The sequence below is a fragment of the Echiichthys vipera genome, assembly GCF_963691815.1.
Source record: "Echiichthys vipera genome assembly, chromosome: 22".
Classification (NCBI taxonomy): Eukaryota; Metazoa; Chordata; class Actinopteri; order Perciformes; family Trachinidae; genus Echiichthys; species Echiichthys vipera.
This window is the reverse complement of record NC_139847.1, coordinates 5,778,486-5,795,489: the sequence shown is the minus strand read 5'-3', so window position 1 is coordinate 5,795,489 and position 17,004 is coordinate 5,778,486. Positions and strand designations below refer to the sequence as shown.

Sequence of the window (17,004 nt, the reverse complement as noted above, 5' to 3'; positions counted from 1 at the left end):
ACCCAAGAGTCCTGAGAAGCTCCGCCTCAGCTTCTCAAGGCTCGTCTCTAGATGAAGAGTATTGAATTGTTTGTGCCGTGCCATAATTACAGCACATGATCTTGCCTGTGAGAGACATTTTAGGCCTCTGGAAGTTACAGAAGAACTCAGGTGAGCCATTTTTACAAGTCATGTTTGCAGTTTTTCTGCTGTTTTTGCTTGTAAAATACAGAACTGTAATAATGTGACAAAGTATTAAGATGTGCAAGCTGATTCACGTAGATATGACTCATTGGGCGGGTCAGGATTGGCATTGTAAACACTCTAAAAAAAGACTTGATTCTAAAGACTTTTGGCTCTTTTTCATACATTTTTGTGTCTGTATTCAGTACAAGGAAAAAAAACAGAAAGAACATATATATATAAATATATATATATCGCAATTTTATCCCACAGAAATTCCATAATGTCATCATTCAGTGTTCTTGCCTCAATGTCTGAGGATCATTTCCAGTGTCCGATCTGTCTGAACGTCTTCAGCGACCCGGTCACCACACCTTGTGGTCACAACTTCTGCAAGACCTGCCTCAGCGAGCACTGGGACAAGAGTGATTTATGCAGCTGCCCGATGTGTCACAAAAGATTCCGCATGAGGCCTGAGATCTCCACAAACATGGTTATCGAGGAGATCTCAGTCCAAATAAAGAAAAGGAAAGTTGAGACAACGGAAAGCGCTGACGCACCGTGGCAGGTGAAGTGCGACGTGTGCACAGATGATATGAAGTTCAAGGCCCTGATGTCGTGCCTGGTGTGCCTGACGTCGTACTGTGAAGCGCACCTGGAGCCCCACCAGAGAGTTCCCTCCCTGATGAGACACAAGCTGGTGGACCCGGTGGAGAACCTGGAAGAGAGGATGTGCGAGAAGCACGAGAAGATCCTGGAGCTTTTCTGCAGGGACGAACAGGTGTGCATCTGCCTGTTGTGCAGGGAGACGGACCACAGATACCACGAGACCGTGCCTGTTGAAGAAGAAGGGGCTCAGCAGAAAGTATGTTCATTTTGTTGAATGCCTCAGAGAGTAAGCTGAACCTTACATGAAGGATTAACTGTCTCAATCCCTTTTTTGTCTTGAAATTCTATATTTTAGGCAAACATTGAGTCCAAGAAAGCGAAGATCAAATTGATGATTGATGACAGAATGGAAAAAATAAAGGAATTCACATACTCTTCTGAAATGAGCATTGTGAGTACTTGGAAATAAAGTGAACATGTACACTTAAATATAAATCGAAATGACATGATTTTTAACTTTTTCATAGGAAAAAGCAAATAAAGAGATTGCTGACAGCGATAATCTCTTCAATACTCTGATGAATCACGTACAAGCGGTGCAAGACAAGCTAAAATCAAACATCGACAACAAGCTCCAAAAATCACAAGAGAAAGATAAAGCGATGATTCGAGAGCTGCAGGACGAGATCAGCCAACTGCAGAGGAAGCACTCTGAGCTGGAGGAGCTTTCACAAAGTGACGACCACCTTCACCTCCTGCAGGTCAGTCAACGCTCAGGGTTTTCCCCTCGTTTCCCTCTTTTTGCATCTCATGTCAGATGGTTGGCTTTAAAACAGATTAAATATAGCCTTGTGCCACTCATGACCATGTGTTGGTGAATCATTTCAGACTTTGCAGGCCCTGTGCACCTTATCAGACACCAAGGACTGGTCTACGATCAGGGTTTACTCAGACCTGTGCATGCAGACGCTGAGGAGGGCCATGACTCATCTTGTGCACACTTTCCAATCAGAACTGAAAACGCTCACACACACAGGTAAATATCTCCGTTCATCTGTGAAGATGTCTCTCTTTTTTTGGTTTCCCAACACTGAGGTGTGTTTTTACTTCTTACAGAGCTGACCAGGATGCGACAATATAAAGGTGAGATCATTAATACAATTCAATTTACTTGTCAGGTTAAATCCACATATAATGACCAAAGATGAGAGCTTTAACTGAACTTATTTTTCTCAGAGTCGGTCACCTTTGACGAAGCCACTGCTGGTCGCTTCCTTGTGGTGTCTGAGGTTGGGAAACGTTTGAAGTACTCTAAAACGGCAAACCCCTCATCGTCTGATGACTCAGGGCGGTTCGGCTACCCCATGGTTTTAGGGACAAAGGGCTTCACCTCTGGACGTCACTACTGGGAGGTCCAAGTGGGCCTGAGACACGACTGGGACGTTGGTGTTGCCGAGGAGACAGTTGCTAGAAAAGGGGTCTTCACAGTGAAAAAAGAAAATGGCTTCTTCGCCATAGGAAAGAGTGGTTTTAATTATGAAGTCCAATGTACACCCTACACGGTCCTTCACCTTTGTCCCAGGCCGAGAAATGTAGGAGTGTATGTGGACTACAATGAAGGCAGAGTCTCCTTCTATGATGTGGACAGGAAGTTGCACATTCACTCTTTCACAGGAGAGTCGTTCACAAAGAAGCTGTTCCCGTACTTCTATCTGTACAGCTGGGCCAAGAAATCTGAGCCTTTGCTTATTACATTCATGTAAGGTCCAGAATCTTTTCTTACTCTCATTCGCTCCCTTCAAGCTAAAGAATAACCAAACAGCATCAAGTTAGTGTGAGGTCAACAACTCCATTAAGGTCGTCTAAAACCTACTCCTACCCTATTCAAAACCTACCACACAGCCCCCCAAAAAAGCTGAGGTATAAGTAAATAAAATTTTAACCCATTTTAAAATGAGTAAGTGATGGGTCACTAAGCCCCCCCCCCCCCCAACACCAGCACCACCACCCTCAAGTTACTTATGAAATACACTGTCAAACCTTCCATTCTTACATGCAGTGATACCAATTTAGCAACTTTATTGATGTATCTGGCAACCTTTAAGACCCCTTCAGTAATTTAGCAACTAACCCTTTTGTTTAATTTATATTTGTCCATTAAAATAAAGGTGAAATAATGCATTAACATGTGTATTTGCATTATTACTAGAATAAACATTTATTTATTCAAAAATGATTTTGTATTGTTTTTATTTTGTATTATTAAAATGTACATATAGCAACATATTGCTTTTTATTCATATATATTTAGATTTTTTTGTCTTTCAGTTTCTATTAAAAGCTATAGAAAATCCAGTTAAAGGACGTTTTTGATATAATTATAAGAAGTTCAATAAATGCGTGAAGTTTCAAATCCTGTTCCTCAACACTGATTGAAAAAAATGATCGTGATTATGATTTTCGTCATAAATCGAGCAGCCTTACGTTCTGTTGCCCCCTTTTTTGGGGTTGCAGCAGAACTTCACCTGCTTTATTAGGTGTACTGTAGATTAGGTGTAGATCACTTCATGAGCTTCCAGGAAAGTCCAAAGGGGCTGCCCTCCTTCCCAGCAGTGATAGGTGTGTCAATACCTTTACGGAAGAGTGATAAGACCAACAAGAGTGCAACACAACAGCAAGAGCCTCGGGAAAGACAAGCTGGGAGCTGCACAAGAAAGGTATGTGAGTTTTATATCTTTATTTTTTAATGTTCTTTCATTTTAAAGTAAAGGGGCTGATTTTTGTCAAATGGAAGTGACAAGATGTGTGCTGATCATAAAACTGAAACATTACACCATGGTTCATAGTTCATGTAAGTTGTGAGTGAGTTAATTTCACTGTTAGTCGCCTGTCTGACTTGTCAAAACATAAATCCATAACCAGAAGTCTATTTTATATATATATTATATACAGTACATACTCTTACTGTATGTACTTTTCGTAAAACAGGCAATCAACTAGGCATTCTGAATGAATCTTTTATCAGTATATTGATTCTGATTGGCCACAGGGGTGTGCTATGTTTAAAAATGATCACATGTGTGTGACGTAGCATCCTCACCACGCTTCTGAATGGATGCCAGTCTATGATTAATGCTTATAGCTGGAAGGTTATTCATCTCAGATGTTATGGTTTGTACTTGTTGAAGGAGTATTTTCCCATCAACAATGGACAAACCAACTCATACTGTGTTTTGGGGCCCAGGAAATAAATAAGGAATATTATATTTGAACATAAAAATAATCCTGCTAAAGACCACAAAAACACACAAAACCACAGAGATTGGATGTGTAACAACAACCTAGAGATGCGAGAGACTTCCATCAAAAGTATAATTCAACCTTTTTATTGTACAAAGTTACAGTGGGTGGAGTTCCCGTCATGTTGATGCCTGCGGCGGCTGTGAGCTCCTGTAGACGAAACACTCATCCACTCGTAAATTTCGATGATTCACAGTCACTGTCCTTAACCCACTTCCCTTGTGACTTGAAAATGAAAGCAGTTAAGGAGGCATCAAAAACACAAGGCAAGAAACAATATATTCAAAGCAATTGGAGACAAACGATAGAACCACTAGGACAAAAAAAGGTTTCTCAACCTCATTCAGCTGTTTTGGGATCCTGCCGACAAAGCCAAAATGATAAAGAAGTACTGTTATTCATAGGTATGCTAATACAAGTCTCTCGTCTCTGTACAGACATTCAACATTCTGTGGAATACACCGTCATCCGTGCATGCCACAACAAATGAGACCACATGTATTTGCGCACACAGTTTTGGCCTAATGTCAGAGCCTCCTAAGTGCTGCATCTGTCTGGATGAGTTCACCAGACCTGCTTCCCTCCCCTGTGGACATTGCTTCTGCCTGGGGTGTATAGGCGAATACTGGAGGATCCACGGGGCCTGTCAGTGCCCCCTCTGCAAGGCCTTTTTCCCCACCAGGCCACAGCTCAAAACAGACCAAACACCGCATGCTGGTGCACCGAACGAGGAGCAAGCTGTGCCTTTAAAAGTTGGAGAGGTTCCCTGTGATTTCTGCCCGGCCAAACATCGAGCGGTCAAGTCCTGCCTGGAGTGCCTGGCCTCATACTGTGCCACTCATCTGGAGCCACATTACCGGAGGGAAGAGCTTGGGCGCCATCTCCTGATCGGTGTGGCGAAGAACCTCGAGGACTCTGTGTGCAGACTGCATGGAAAACAGATAAACAGGTTCTGCAGGAGCGATCAGACGTGTATCTGCGCCATGTGTGCCCAGACAGAACACAGGGGACATCACATAATTTCTGTCAACAAGGAAGCTACAAAGAAAAAGGTAGAGTCAAATAAAAGCACCACACTGGGAAACATGAGAGAGTTCAGTTATTTCTGTGTAACAATAGCAACATTAGCATATTGCTTTTCCTAGACAGTGATTTTGCCGGTTGAAGAAATGTATCAGATTTATCAGAGACTACGTAACTTTTGAGAGAGAGATGATACCAAGTTCCTCTTACAACTGTACATGGGGTGGATACGGGAATTGAATTCTATGCACTACAATATGTGTAGGCCTACTATCCTTCAACACATTTTTGTGTGAATAAACAGCACTATGAATCTTTTTTTGGGAGGCACAGAGCTGTAATTACCACATCACTTCCTGAAACCCTCCCTGACGACTGAAGATAACCATGGTAACCCGTAGCAACCTAAGCACTAACAGCATCTGAACCAATTTAAATGATATATGACTCCTTCTCTACTTAAGCTCTATTCAGACGGGACTAGTTTAATGTGGGGATGAGGGGTACGATCATTTTACCACAGGTTTTTCACCTTCTGTAAAACGGTACGGACAAAATGCCTCAGGTAACACTAGTCCCGTCCGAATACGACCCTTTGTAAAACATATGTAGATGAATACGTAGTTTCCACAGAGATGCGAGTTTCCCTTTTTTTTTTTTTGGATTATTTTTATGGCCAGTTTTTCAAGCCTTTTTATTATATAGGGCAGACAGGAAATAGGGTGAGAGAGGGGGAGACAAGCAGCAAAGGGCTACAGGTTGGAGTCAAACCTGCGCCCGCTGCCTCCTGGACCTTCAGCCCCGTTACATGGGGCGAATGCTCTAACAACTGTGCCACCAGCCGCCCCAGTTACCCCCACTTCTGGTTGAATACAGGGATTTCTTCAACACGTGCGAATTGGCCATTTCTATTACAGATGTCCTGAGGTAAAACTACTTTACCCCACGTCCCCACATTAAACGAATCCTGTCCGAATAGGGCTTTAGTCTTAAATTGAAATGTTATTAGCCATCCGCCATTGTCTGTTATGAATTTTGCCATTGCATTGTGGGATATTTATGCCGGTATAGTTTAAGTGTTTGCATACTGTGGGGACTAGTGGCTACTTCACATATTATTGGTTTCAGACGTAAAAAATATCAGTGTTTACAGTAAGTGTAGCCTACTAGCACATTAGCATGGACTTTTTGCTGATACAGCTTTACTTGGTCTGGTATGACCAGTAGCTTATGATAGCTAATGTTCTTCAAACCTTAGGTATATTGTGGACAGTCAGTCAGACTTTGACACTTCTCCGTTTGTGCCACAGTAGCTTAGCATTTTAGCTCAATGCTAAAATGCTGTTTAGCTAAATTCCAAACAGTGCTGTGGCAGATCGTATAAGTTATATTCAAAATCAATGCACTAAAAGACATATACAGAGTCACACACTTGATGTACTCTCTTGGCCTCCCGGGATCTTGCGGTCAAAAAACAAAATTACTTAAAGTGCTTCACAAACAACCCTTGAAATCTGTTTTGACAGCATATTCTCTTATCTCAAATGACCATTTAGCACACGCTTTTGGAGGTCAAACCGGTCTGCCAGGTCCAAACTCTTCCTGGGAAAATGTTTGGTTTAAGTCCAGAAAACTGAGCTCACATATGCACACAGCTGTTGAATGAATATGATTACACTGAATCACAGAATTGTGCATATCGATAATATGCATATACATATATATCACTGAATTTCCATCATAACAGCAGTTTAGCATTATGTCATAACTGTCTATCTGTGCTAGCCACAGTGGCTGTTGTTTAGCTACATAGTTTAAGTTACATTGTCTCTCATCCAATCCCTCCAACATTAGTTTCCATTAGTCCTCAGGGATCGATTTGTATGGTATCTCATGTTCTGCATTCGGCCTGTAACATATGCTTTCAGGAACCATATTGAACCTATATACAGAATATTTGAAGCCTCTAGTAACCTTTTACAAAGCTAATGTAAGCAATTCAATTCAATTCAATTTTATCTATAGTGCCAAATCATAGCAAAAGTTATCTCAGGACACTTTACAGACTAGGTATAGACCACACTCTATGACTTATTTATGATCAAATGAAACATACACATCTTCATAAATCATTATACAAAGGTTACAGCGAGTAAAATAAGGTCTGGCAAAGTTACAAGTTTATTCATTTAAGTGGATTTAAACTTAGATTTTAGCGTAGGTTAAAGATACAGCTACGTGAGTTCATTATAGGGGAAGACAAGTATTCTAAAATAAGTTATTTTTACTGGTCTATGAAAAGTCTGACATTCATTTGGATGTGTTGACATTTGTGGATTAAGAAAGAAAACCTACAAACATTTCAAGCTCCAAACCAACTTTACCAACTAAGTTTTTCACAATAAAAGACCACCAACTCGTTATATAATTTATTAATTTTATTGTTTGTGAGTGTATTGAAGTGGAAATAGAAGCTACAGCTTTAAGAGAAAATCTGTTCTTAACAAAAGAACAAAACCACAGGCATGACATAAATACTTCAAAACATTCATCACATATTTATACAACAATGCCACAATTATTCCATGATGGTGCGATCCTGATTGCCACATGCTTCTGAGTTTAAATACAGAGAGAACAATGCAACAATGATATTTAGATGTTTTTTTTTCTCCCACAGGTTAAACTAAAAAGGAGAAGGATGACACTCCAGCGAGCTATTCAAGAGAGACTGAGTGAGGTCGAGAAAATCAAGCTCTCTGTCGACCTCGGTGAGGAAAATGGGGCGCAAAATAAAGAGCTCATCAGACGACTGGAGGAAGAAATCTCGTCGCTGCAGAGCAGAAACACGGAGCTGGATCAGCTCTCACAGACTGAAGACAACCTCCACTTCCTACAGGTCCAACATCAACAGATCAATGATCGTTCAATGAAACCGCTTATTTTGTATTAATAAGCTATTTTTGTGGTCCTTTAATGAACTCCCTCTCTCTCGTCTCTACAGATATTTCTGCACACTGCTTCATCTTAATAGGACGAACATCCAACGTTCACTCCAAGAGCACTGGAACAAAGTTTTTTGTTTTTTCTTCTTTTATAAAATGGTTGAATAATTCACAGCTTCTGTGTTTGAATCAAAGGGAAAGTTTGACCTATTGAGAAATACATTTATTCACTCTCAAAGATCGATACATACATGTCAGTAAAGAATGGAAATTGTAAAAAAAATCTACCTTTTGCCACCTCTGAAGCTCAATAATTAACACGTTATGTTTTGTTTATTTAATCCGTGTTTTATTTCATTTGTTTATTAAAATCCAACGTGTAAATATAGTCAGTAGTGTTTGTGCTAAGCTAACTAGCTGTAGCTTCCTATATCCTTATATTTCGCTGACAGTGGTATTGATCTCAAAGTAAATGAGTTTATTTCTCAAAAAGTAAAATGTTTGCTTTAATAGATTCATTTGAATGTATTTAAATTAAAAAATAATAGTATGTGTACATAAAATATCAATGGGGATTCATGCAGAGTCTTGAAAAAGAACCACAATAATTGCTTAAATGCAGTAAATTTTATTTAATATGATAATATGTTGTATGAATGTAACTTATGCCTGCATGGATGATGTGATTGATTTTAAGGAAAATGTGAGTTTTCATGTATATTGGAAATCAACCAACCAACCACACACACACACACACACACACAGCATTTGATGAGTTTGAAGTATTGAGAGAGTTAAGAAACATTATTGAACCAAGTTACACACGTCAGGAAAACTGACCAGTCACTGCACGGTAAGATGAGTCAGTGCCTATTTATGTTTACAACAAAGCTCACACCTCTTTACGAGACCGTTTATTTCAGGTTCTTCTCCCAAGCCACCCACTTTTATTACGGCACATATTGCAAACTCTCCTTTCATGTGACAAAGTTACAAATGATTAGCCACTTGCAACTTGTAACATAGTCCAAACTCACCCTGACAGAACACAACAACACAGTCAGTTTTAAACCCGATCATAGTCGGGTTAAGGCAATACTCTGGTTTCTCAAACGCCATGTAAACACCGTACCCTGGGTATATTCAGAGTTTTCAAACGACAGTTAACAGACCTAGATAACTCCTTCAGTACCCCGATTATTCGTTCATGTAAACAGCGTTCCCGGGTTATGTTAGGGTTTTGCGCCTGTGTTTGCTCCGTAGGTTATAACTCCCCTTCCCCACTCCGTGGCAGTGTCTTTTGACCCGGAAATAGAACAAATCAGGAAGCAACGGCACCAAAACAACGTGGAAACAACAACAACAACACAAGTGTTTCCTTTAAACCGTTACATCCATACAAAGAAGACCCATTTCTGTTGTAATTCTGTCAAAAAGTCGGCCATTTTCCTTCCGCTTGTGATTTTGACAAAGGCGAACCGAAAGGAAAAGCTGCATTCCGACCAGCTGTATGTTGGAGGAGCGCCACCTACTGTACAGGAGGTCGAGTTGCTAGCGCTCATGTAAACGGGGAGGACTTGAATAATCTGATTATTCCCTTAAACGGGGAAAGACCATTTTCGGGTTACTGCTGTGCGTGTTAACGATTCCATGCTTATTTATTTTCACACATGCAGTTCAGTATTTCCAGTTGTCTTTTTTTAAACGAATGAATAAAATGTCAAACCCAGCAAATGTATTAATGCAGAACAATAAAGTGCTTTTTTTTCAGTAAATAAAAAAAATCAATACCATTGTTTTTGTTTGGAATATTCATTTCCCTCAAACGCTGATTATGGAAGTTAATCGCATTCAGTCTACCATTCAAACACTGAGCATTAGACAGAGTCGTAACACAAAAACCTCGAGTCCAAACAAAACCTTTTTGGCAAGTCCGATGTTTGATCTGTGCGAACTTGCTCAACACGCAACACACCCTACAGCAGACAAACACATGATTTGGTTGCTCATTTGCCTGTTTCAGTAAAGACAGTGAAGTGGCATAGCTTTAAAGAGAAATGAAACCTAACAGAGGGAGGGCGGCTCAGAGGAAGAGCACACACACACACACACACACACACACACACACACAGACACGTACTGTACACACAGTAGGTGGGAGTGGAAAGAGAAAGAAGTCTGTGAGCCACGGAGCATTTCAATGGCTGAAAGGTAATATTACACTTCACATTTCCTGCTGTTAATCTGTCTTTTAAAGGGAATGATGAAGAAGGACACATTGTTTGAAAAGTTCTGTTAAACCATTTTTACCCCAGTTGATATTTTAAACATAGTAAATTAAAATCCATTGTGCTACATCTGTGGTGTTTTCGACACAGTCTTTACCTCACTAATGGTTTAGGAAAGACTTTCTTTGTTCCTTAAGTCTCAACACTTTTGTCATTTTCTGCTATTACTTCTAACACACACACACACAGAGACACACACACACAACTAAATTATTCACTGGGTGTGTCCAATAATACCTTAGAGCTACAACAGGATCAAAGTGAGATTTTATTTGGGTTTTTGCAGGAAGCGACGCTGGTTTTGTTTTCAATTTTAGCTTGTGTGTGTGTGTGTGTGTGTGTGTGTGTGTGTGTGGGTGTGGTTTTGAGTGTTTTGCTGTTCGTCTCTATGGCTGCCCATTTGTCTATTGACAGATTTTGTCACCGCAGCAGCATTGCAACCATACAAGGTACGAAAGGTAACAGGTGTGTTGTTGGAAATTGGATTTGATCTGAGCAAGGGGACTGGAAGTGTGTGTGTGTGTGTGTGTGTGTGTGTGTGTTTACACCTACTTTTCTTTTATATATTGCTTTACACCCCTGGCCCCATAACCTCACAAGATACAGTCACCAAAGGTTACAGGTGTACTGTAGCAGTAGGGGGGTAGGAAGTACGGAAGCTGCCATTTCCTTACCAATTTACACCCTGGCCTTATTTGGCGTGGCAACAGGTGTGACACATTTGCAAGGTCTCTATTTATTATCATTGATTAATATTATTAATAATTAGTTTTATTGATTGAATTCAACTTTTCAATTACAGCATGTCTCAGACGAAAACAACAGGCTCTTCAGACATGAGCCAACAGGTTTGTCCCTGTGGCTGGTCCGAATATACAACGTATCAAGATCTAAAAACCCACCAGACAGAGACGGGCTGCACGCCAAAAGGTGGGAAGAATAAAGAAAGTGTGCAGGACCAGGATGTCTACACCCCTGTCAAGACTGGTAAATATCTTGAGTACATGTTGTGTTCATTCCAGTGCACCCTAACCCAACTATTATTTAGTCTTATTATCACCTTAAAATCTTCATGCACCAGGGATTAAACTTCACATGGATGCAGGGGTGCTAAGATTAATGCATTAGTCTTTTCTTCTCATTTTTTAACTGGAAAAGGAGCTTGTAGAAACTCTTTATTGGAATTAAAATTTGAATAGGAAAATTCAGCCATATAATATAATATTTAATATTCTTAATGGGTCAGTTGAAGACAGAAAACAATACTAGAGGTAAGCATTAAAAAGTTGCACTTCATATGTAATCTGATTCATTTAACATCCTGACAACCTTTTAAATCTAGCATAAATAAACCACACATATGGTAGTCATAAGTTGCTCATTTGACAAATGACACTTTAAAGCAAGACTGCAACTGTTGAAAGAAGCAAACAAAGTATTCCTCTTACAAATGAGAAGTTGAATTAAGCAATAATCACAACCTCGCTCAATTCATACACTCAAGGGTTTTGGCTTTAGCTTACAGGAACCTCTGTAAGCTAAAGTTAGCTTTTGTTGGCGACTTCTAACTTGATATTCCTGTTTAGCTGACATCAGACAATCAGACTCAGTTCACTACAAAGCAAAACATTCTTTGACGTGTGGTCAACACAATAATCTGTTCAATTTCTAAGTGAGCAAACTTGTGATACTTTCTTTAAGCAGATACGGCCTCCGCTCAAGCAGCACCGCAGGAGACCCTCTCACTGGACAAGCATCTGATGTGCTCCATCTGCATGAATCTGTTTGAGGAACCTGTAACTACAGCTTGTGGCCACACCTTCTGTAAGAATTGTCTGGACTGCAACTTTAAGTACAATGACACATTGTGCCCGCTATGCAAGCTGAATGTGAGGAGAACCCCAGAGGTGAACATTGTCTTGAGAAGCGTTGTGGAACAGATAAAAAAGACCCTGGAGGCAGGCGATGGTAAGTACACAGGGGCGCCCGGAGAAGTGGCCTGTGACATTTGCACTGGGAAAAAGCTGAAGGCTGAGAAGTCCTGCCTTGTCTGTCTTGCCTCGTACTGTGCAACCCACCTGGAGAATCATTCCTCAACTAAAAGGTTGAAGGGCCACAAGTTGGTGGAGCCCGTGGAGGACCTGGATGAGAGGGCCTGTCTGCAGCATGGACGCCCTTTGGAGCTGTACAGCAGGAAGAAAGAGAAATGCATTTGTGTACTTTGTATGGAAGAAGATCGGGAGGAGGTTGTTTCTACTGAGGATGAATGGAACAAGAAGAAGGTAAATTAACATATGGCAGGCCCTATATGTTTTTGATCCAAGTCTTGATGGTCGCCTACGTTTACTTGAATCCATTCTGTGCAAACACTGCAAAAGGACGTCAACATATAATGAAATAGGGTTTAAAGTTTGGATAATAACTGGCTTTTTGTTTTCTACAGGCCAAGCTTGAAAACACAAAGGCAGAGCTACAAGAGAAAATGAAGAAGAGGAAAACGCAGGTCGATGAGACTAATTCATCTCTAAAGAGCTGCACGGTAAGCTGCAAATAATTACTGATCCTGGGTTGGCCAGGCTTAAAGAGCCAATCGGAGTCTGTCAAAGTCTGGCCGAACAAGTTTCCAAACAGTATGGAACAACCAATGATGCTTGGGCCAGTTGGTGATATAATGGACCTTTGCCAAACCTGCAAACACCTCAGATTAGAAAAGGTGGGGGTTGATTTTAGCAGAGAGCTGTGATGGTGATGCAGGTGTTTTTTCATAGTACTTGTGTTAGCTGCAGTGTAGCCTACGGTACTCATGGTGGTAAAGCTTTGGAGCTGCCAACAGATGGCAGAGACTGTCTGTCCTATCCTGCGATTATAACTTGGAGCCTGATGTTCAAGAAGATGCAGGGGCTAATGTGTTACATGTTTGTGACGCCACTATATCCTTACACTGCTTACATATTGTTCCTGTCTTATCTGTCACTGTTGTTGTTTAGCCCAACACATAATGATATGACGAGACATCTGGTCGCAAATTTGGTCGCAGTCTGGATCCCTGTGTGTGCTTCAAGATTCTCAAGACTAGTAGAAAGAGGCTAAGTCACCAATCAAAGATGGCGGTGGCTTGAAGGGTATGACACATGCCCATTAAAATCTGGTCTGCACTATCATAGAAAGGGAACAATGCAGCTCCAGTTTCCCTGCGCAAGTGTCATACCCCCAAAGCTCCTTCTACGAGATTCACGTGAATGACCCAATTGACCAAGAAAACGGCGACTGTCGCAGAAAAGTCTCAGGCCAGAAATGCTACATTAGTTACAGCATTCCCATCAGTTCAATTGGTGTACACCAAACACAGACTTCTAATCAAAATCACTCAAATGTTAACTGGACAATGCTCGGTTTACTCCCGTTTTTAGGACAAGCTGGAAAATGAGTGGTGGGATATTGACGCTGTGTTCGCAGCTGTGACTGCAACTGTGGAGGAAGCCCATGCGGTAGCCCTTAAACCACTAAAAGATAGGAGGGAGGTGTTGGAGAAAGAGGCAAAACACATTAAACAGGAATTGGAAGCAGAGATCAACAGGCTCCAGAAGAACATCTCTGAGTTGGACAAAATATCTGCGCTTGATGATCACGTCCTTTTCCTTCAGGTGAGACGGATGAGAAGAGAATGTGTGTCTTTTGAAGACACTACTACTTTAAAGTCAACATTGTTTGTACGATTATATCTTCTTTCTTCTCAGAGTTACCCATCTCTTCAAGACCTGGACAACCTCAAAGACTGGACGGAGGTAGAGCTTGACACATCACTGTCTTTTGGCACCATGAGACAAACCACGGATACCATGTTGGAACAAATCCAACAGAAACTGGAGGAGCTAACCTCCATTGGTAAGAGTTGGTACAATGAATGGAAAGAACATAACTATTGACTTCATCGGTCTTAAACAATTTCTTAACTTCACAGAACTCCAGAGGGTTCTTAAGTTTACAGGTACGTCTTTATTCCTGACATCTTTCAGAATAGATTTTTGAGTTCTGATTTAATTATGTTCAACTTGTAATTAACAGTGGATGTAAAGCTGGATCCAACCACTGCGCACCGACGCCTTGTTCTTTCTGATGATGGGAAGGAAGTGAAAGATGAAGGGGAGGACCAGGATGTAGATGATGTTCCGGAGAGATTTGATCTGTTTGCCAGCATCTTGGGGATCAAAACGTTGTCCTCCGGGAAATCATTCTGGGAGGTGGAGGTCAGCAACAAAACGGGGTGGGACCTGGGTGTCGCAAGAGCCGACACGAATCGCAAGGGCAGTCTTTCGCTGAACCCAGATAACGGTTATTGGGTTGCCGTACATTATGAAGATGATAAGTACGCAGCCATGACAGCACCGCCAGTTCGTCTTTCCCTAAAAGAGAAACCACAGAAGGTTGGGGTGTTCGTGGACTACAAGGAAGGTCTTGTGTCCTTTTACGATGTGACAACTCAGTCTCACATCTACTCCTTTACTGGGTGTTCTTTCAGTGACGACCTCTTCCCGTACTTCAGTCCACATTTAAAAGACAATGAGAAAAACACTGATCCTTTGATTATTTCTGCCGTGAAACATTGTGAGCAGGACACGGATATGTCATAAAGCATATGTGGGTTCAGTTTTGCTGGGATCTTTGGTAGATCTCGATCTTGGCTGCCAAAAAGTTTTTTTTTGGGTAAAATATGAAGGGGGGGTTTATAGGGAATCTTGACCTGAGGTCAAAACTTTGGCCAGAACTATATCAACTGTCATCAATGCATTTAATGCCAATGTGTACTTTCTTCTTCTCTGGTCATGGTGATGATTATTAATGCAATCAGTTCTAGTGTGCTACCAGATTAAGATGTACATGATTTTTTTTATTGTTTGGTAAGAAATACATGTCATTATTGAAGCTAGAGACATAAAATGACAATCATGTCCATATTTTTACAGTGTTGTCACTTTTAATTCTAGCAGAATGCATAAAAATTATGTATTTTCTATAGTTATGGTACAAAGTGAAAGTATGGGCGTTAAGATCGCCTTGAATTTGAAGTCTTAATCTTGTGCCGCCATCTTGGCCCAGCAGCCCTTATAGCTCCTGTAATATACAGCCAGTTACATACATTCATGGGTTTATCCATAGTTACACCAATGAATGAACAAATATTTATGAAAGGGCTGGAGAAAAAAAAGTGTAAAATTGAATAATAAACACTTGTTGGTTTATTAAACTGGGCATGAAATGTAAAGTGTGTGTGAAGTATACATAAAGTACAAAATAACCTGATTACTTACAAAATGTGCTGTAATTATTTTTATTTTCAAAATAAAATCAAGTTTTATTATTCTTTCTCTCTTTGGCCTTTTTTCAAATCAAAAGTAACATATAAATGGATTTAACATCTTTTAAAGGTGGATAGATTGGACAGGGAGCATCCAACACCAGTATACCCTGTGACTGTGGCTCAGCCTAGGAACAAAAACAGAAAGTGGCAAACACTAGCACAAACTATGTATTTGACCAACTATTTTACATTTAGCTTTCAAAAATGGTTTTCAGGCACGTTTTTTTTTTGTTTATTAGAAATCAGACCGCAGAGAGACGACAATCACGATAAAAGAGCAGCCCAGATCACGTATGGTGGTCCTACTGGTGACACAATTACGTTAGCCAATTTCGGAAAACCTTCAACTGCTTGTCTGGAATAAGTTACTCTGCATAAACACCTTTAATCTTTTCACCTTCACCTGTCAGAGTGGGCCACTTTCACGCATCAACTCTGCAACAGCAGCCACTATCAAGGAGAAGCCATAACAGGCTATGTACTGGGTTATCTTTGAGTTAAAACAAGAATTAACAATCAAAAACCGAATAAATAATGAATCAGCTAAGGCTCAGACTGATCTTCTCTTTTCACTGAAGCGTTTGCAATTCCACGAAGGCCTCTACGAAACTCAACATCAAGCCATCAGCTGAAGGATTCCTGCGCTGGTGTGCAGGTAAAGCACATTTGTTGGAATTCTTTACTACTGTATGAACATAAACAAATTTAGTATCTCTTTTATGTCAAATGAACATCATTTAGAGGGATAGATTGGTCAGGGAGCGTCCAAGATCTCCACCTCTGGCAATAGTAGCCCAGCTGAAGGAGATGGACAGAACAGTAATTCAACCGTAATTCAACTGTTTATAATTTCCAGCTGCTCTGTGGGACTTTCTGCTGTATTAACACAGCTATGTTGTCCTGACTCTAATACAGCATATATGATACAAAGCATATTTAAAAAAAAAAACCTGCAAATTAGCACTTTTAGACCGACCTGGGACGAACTCATTAGGGTCCTTTTGCTTCACCTTCAGCATTTTCTCTGTTTAAGACGAACTGTTAGCGACGCTTTTTATCCGACACTGCTCATTGATGAGACGCTCCTTATATCTTTGTGTCTTCATGAACTGTGGGCATGTGTGCGTGTGCGTGTGCGTGTGTGTTTCCATTGTAGGAAAGGCGAGAGGGATTTCAATCTGAATTACAGAAGAAATTCCAGGTGATAGTGATCAAAGCAGCCGACGAGGTAAACAGCAGCTTTAGGTTCTTTTTTTAACTTCTTATTTGTATTTTGATGAATGCTATTCAAGAAAAAAATTAGATTAGTGTAAAGGAA

At 40.6% G+C, this 17,004-nt stretch overlaps 2 protein-coding genes across 2 annotated transcripts; both read left to right on the top strand.

The window, feature by feature from the left end:
- Window positions 1-70: 70 nt before the first annotated feature.
- LOC310963929 (uncharacterized protein) lies at window positions 71-15,621 on the top strand. The gene is made up of 15 exons (XM_083936886.1): window positions 71-150; window positions 436-1,027; window positions 1,127-1,222; window positions 1,299-1,532; window positions 1,660-1,807; window positions 1,888-1,914; window positions 2,008-2,530; window positions 10,167-10,250; window positions 11,130-11,314; window positions 12,029-12,609; window positions 12,771-12,866; window positions 13,738-13,971; window positions 14,065-14,212; window positions 14,289-14,315; window positions 14,393-15,621. Exons 2-15 carry the CDS (start codon window positions 446-448, stop codon window positions 14,956-14,958), a joined length of 3,531 nt encoding a protein of 1,176 aa, XP_083793012.1. The 5' UTR covers window positions 71-150; window positions 436-445; the 3' UTR covers window positions 14,959-15,621.
- On the top strand, window positions 3,457-9,678 carry LOC310964164 (E3 ubiquitin-protein ligase TRIM47-like). The gene is made up of 4 exons (XM_083937205.1): window positions 3,457-3,488; window positions 4,509-5,123; window positions 7,775-7,993; window positions 8,099-9,678. The coding sequence occupies exons 2-4, from the start codon at window positions 4,596-4,598 to the stop codon at window positions 8,123-8,125; spliced, it is 774 nt and encodes a 257-aa protein (XP_083793331.1). The 5' UTR covers window positions 3,457-3,488; window positions 4,509-4,595; the 3' UTR covers window positions 8,126-9,678.
- Window positions 15,622-17,004: the final 1,383 nt, after the last annotated feature.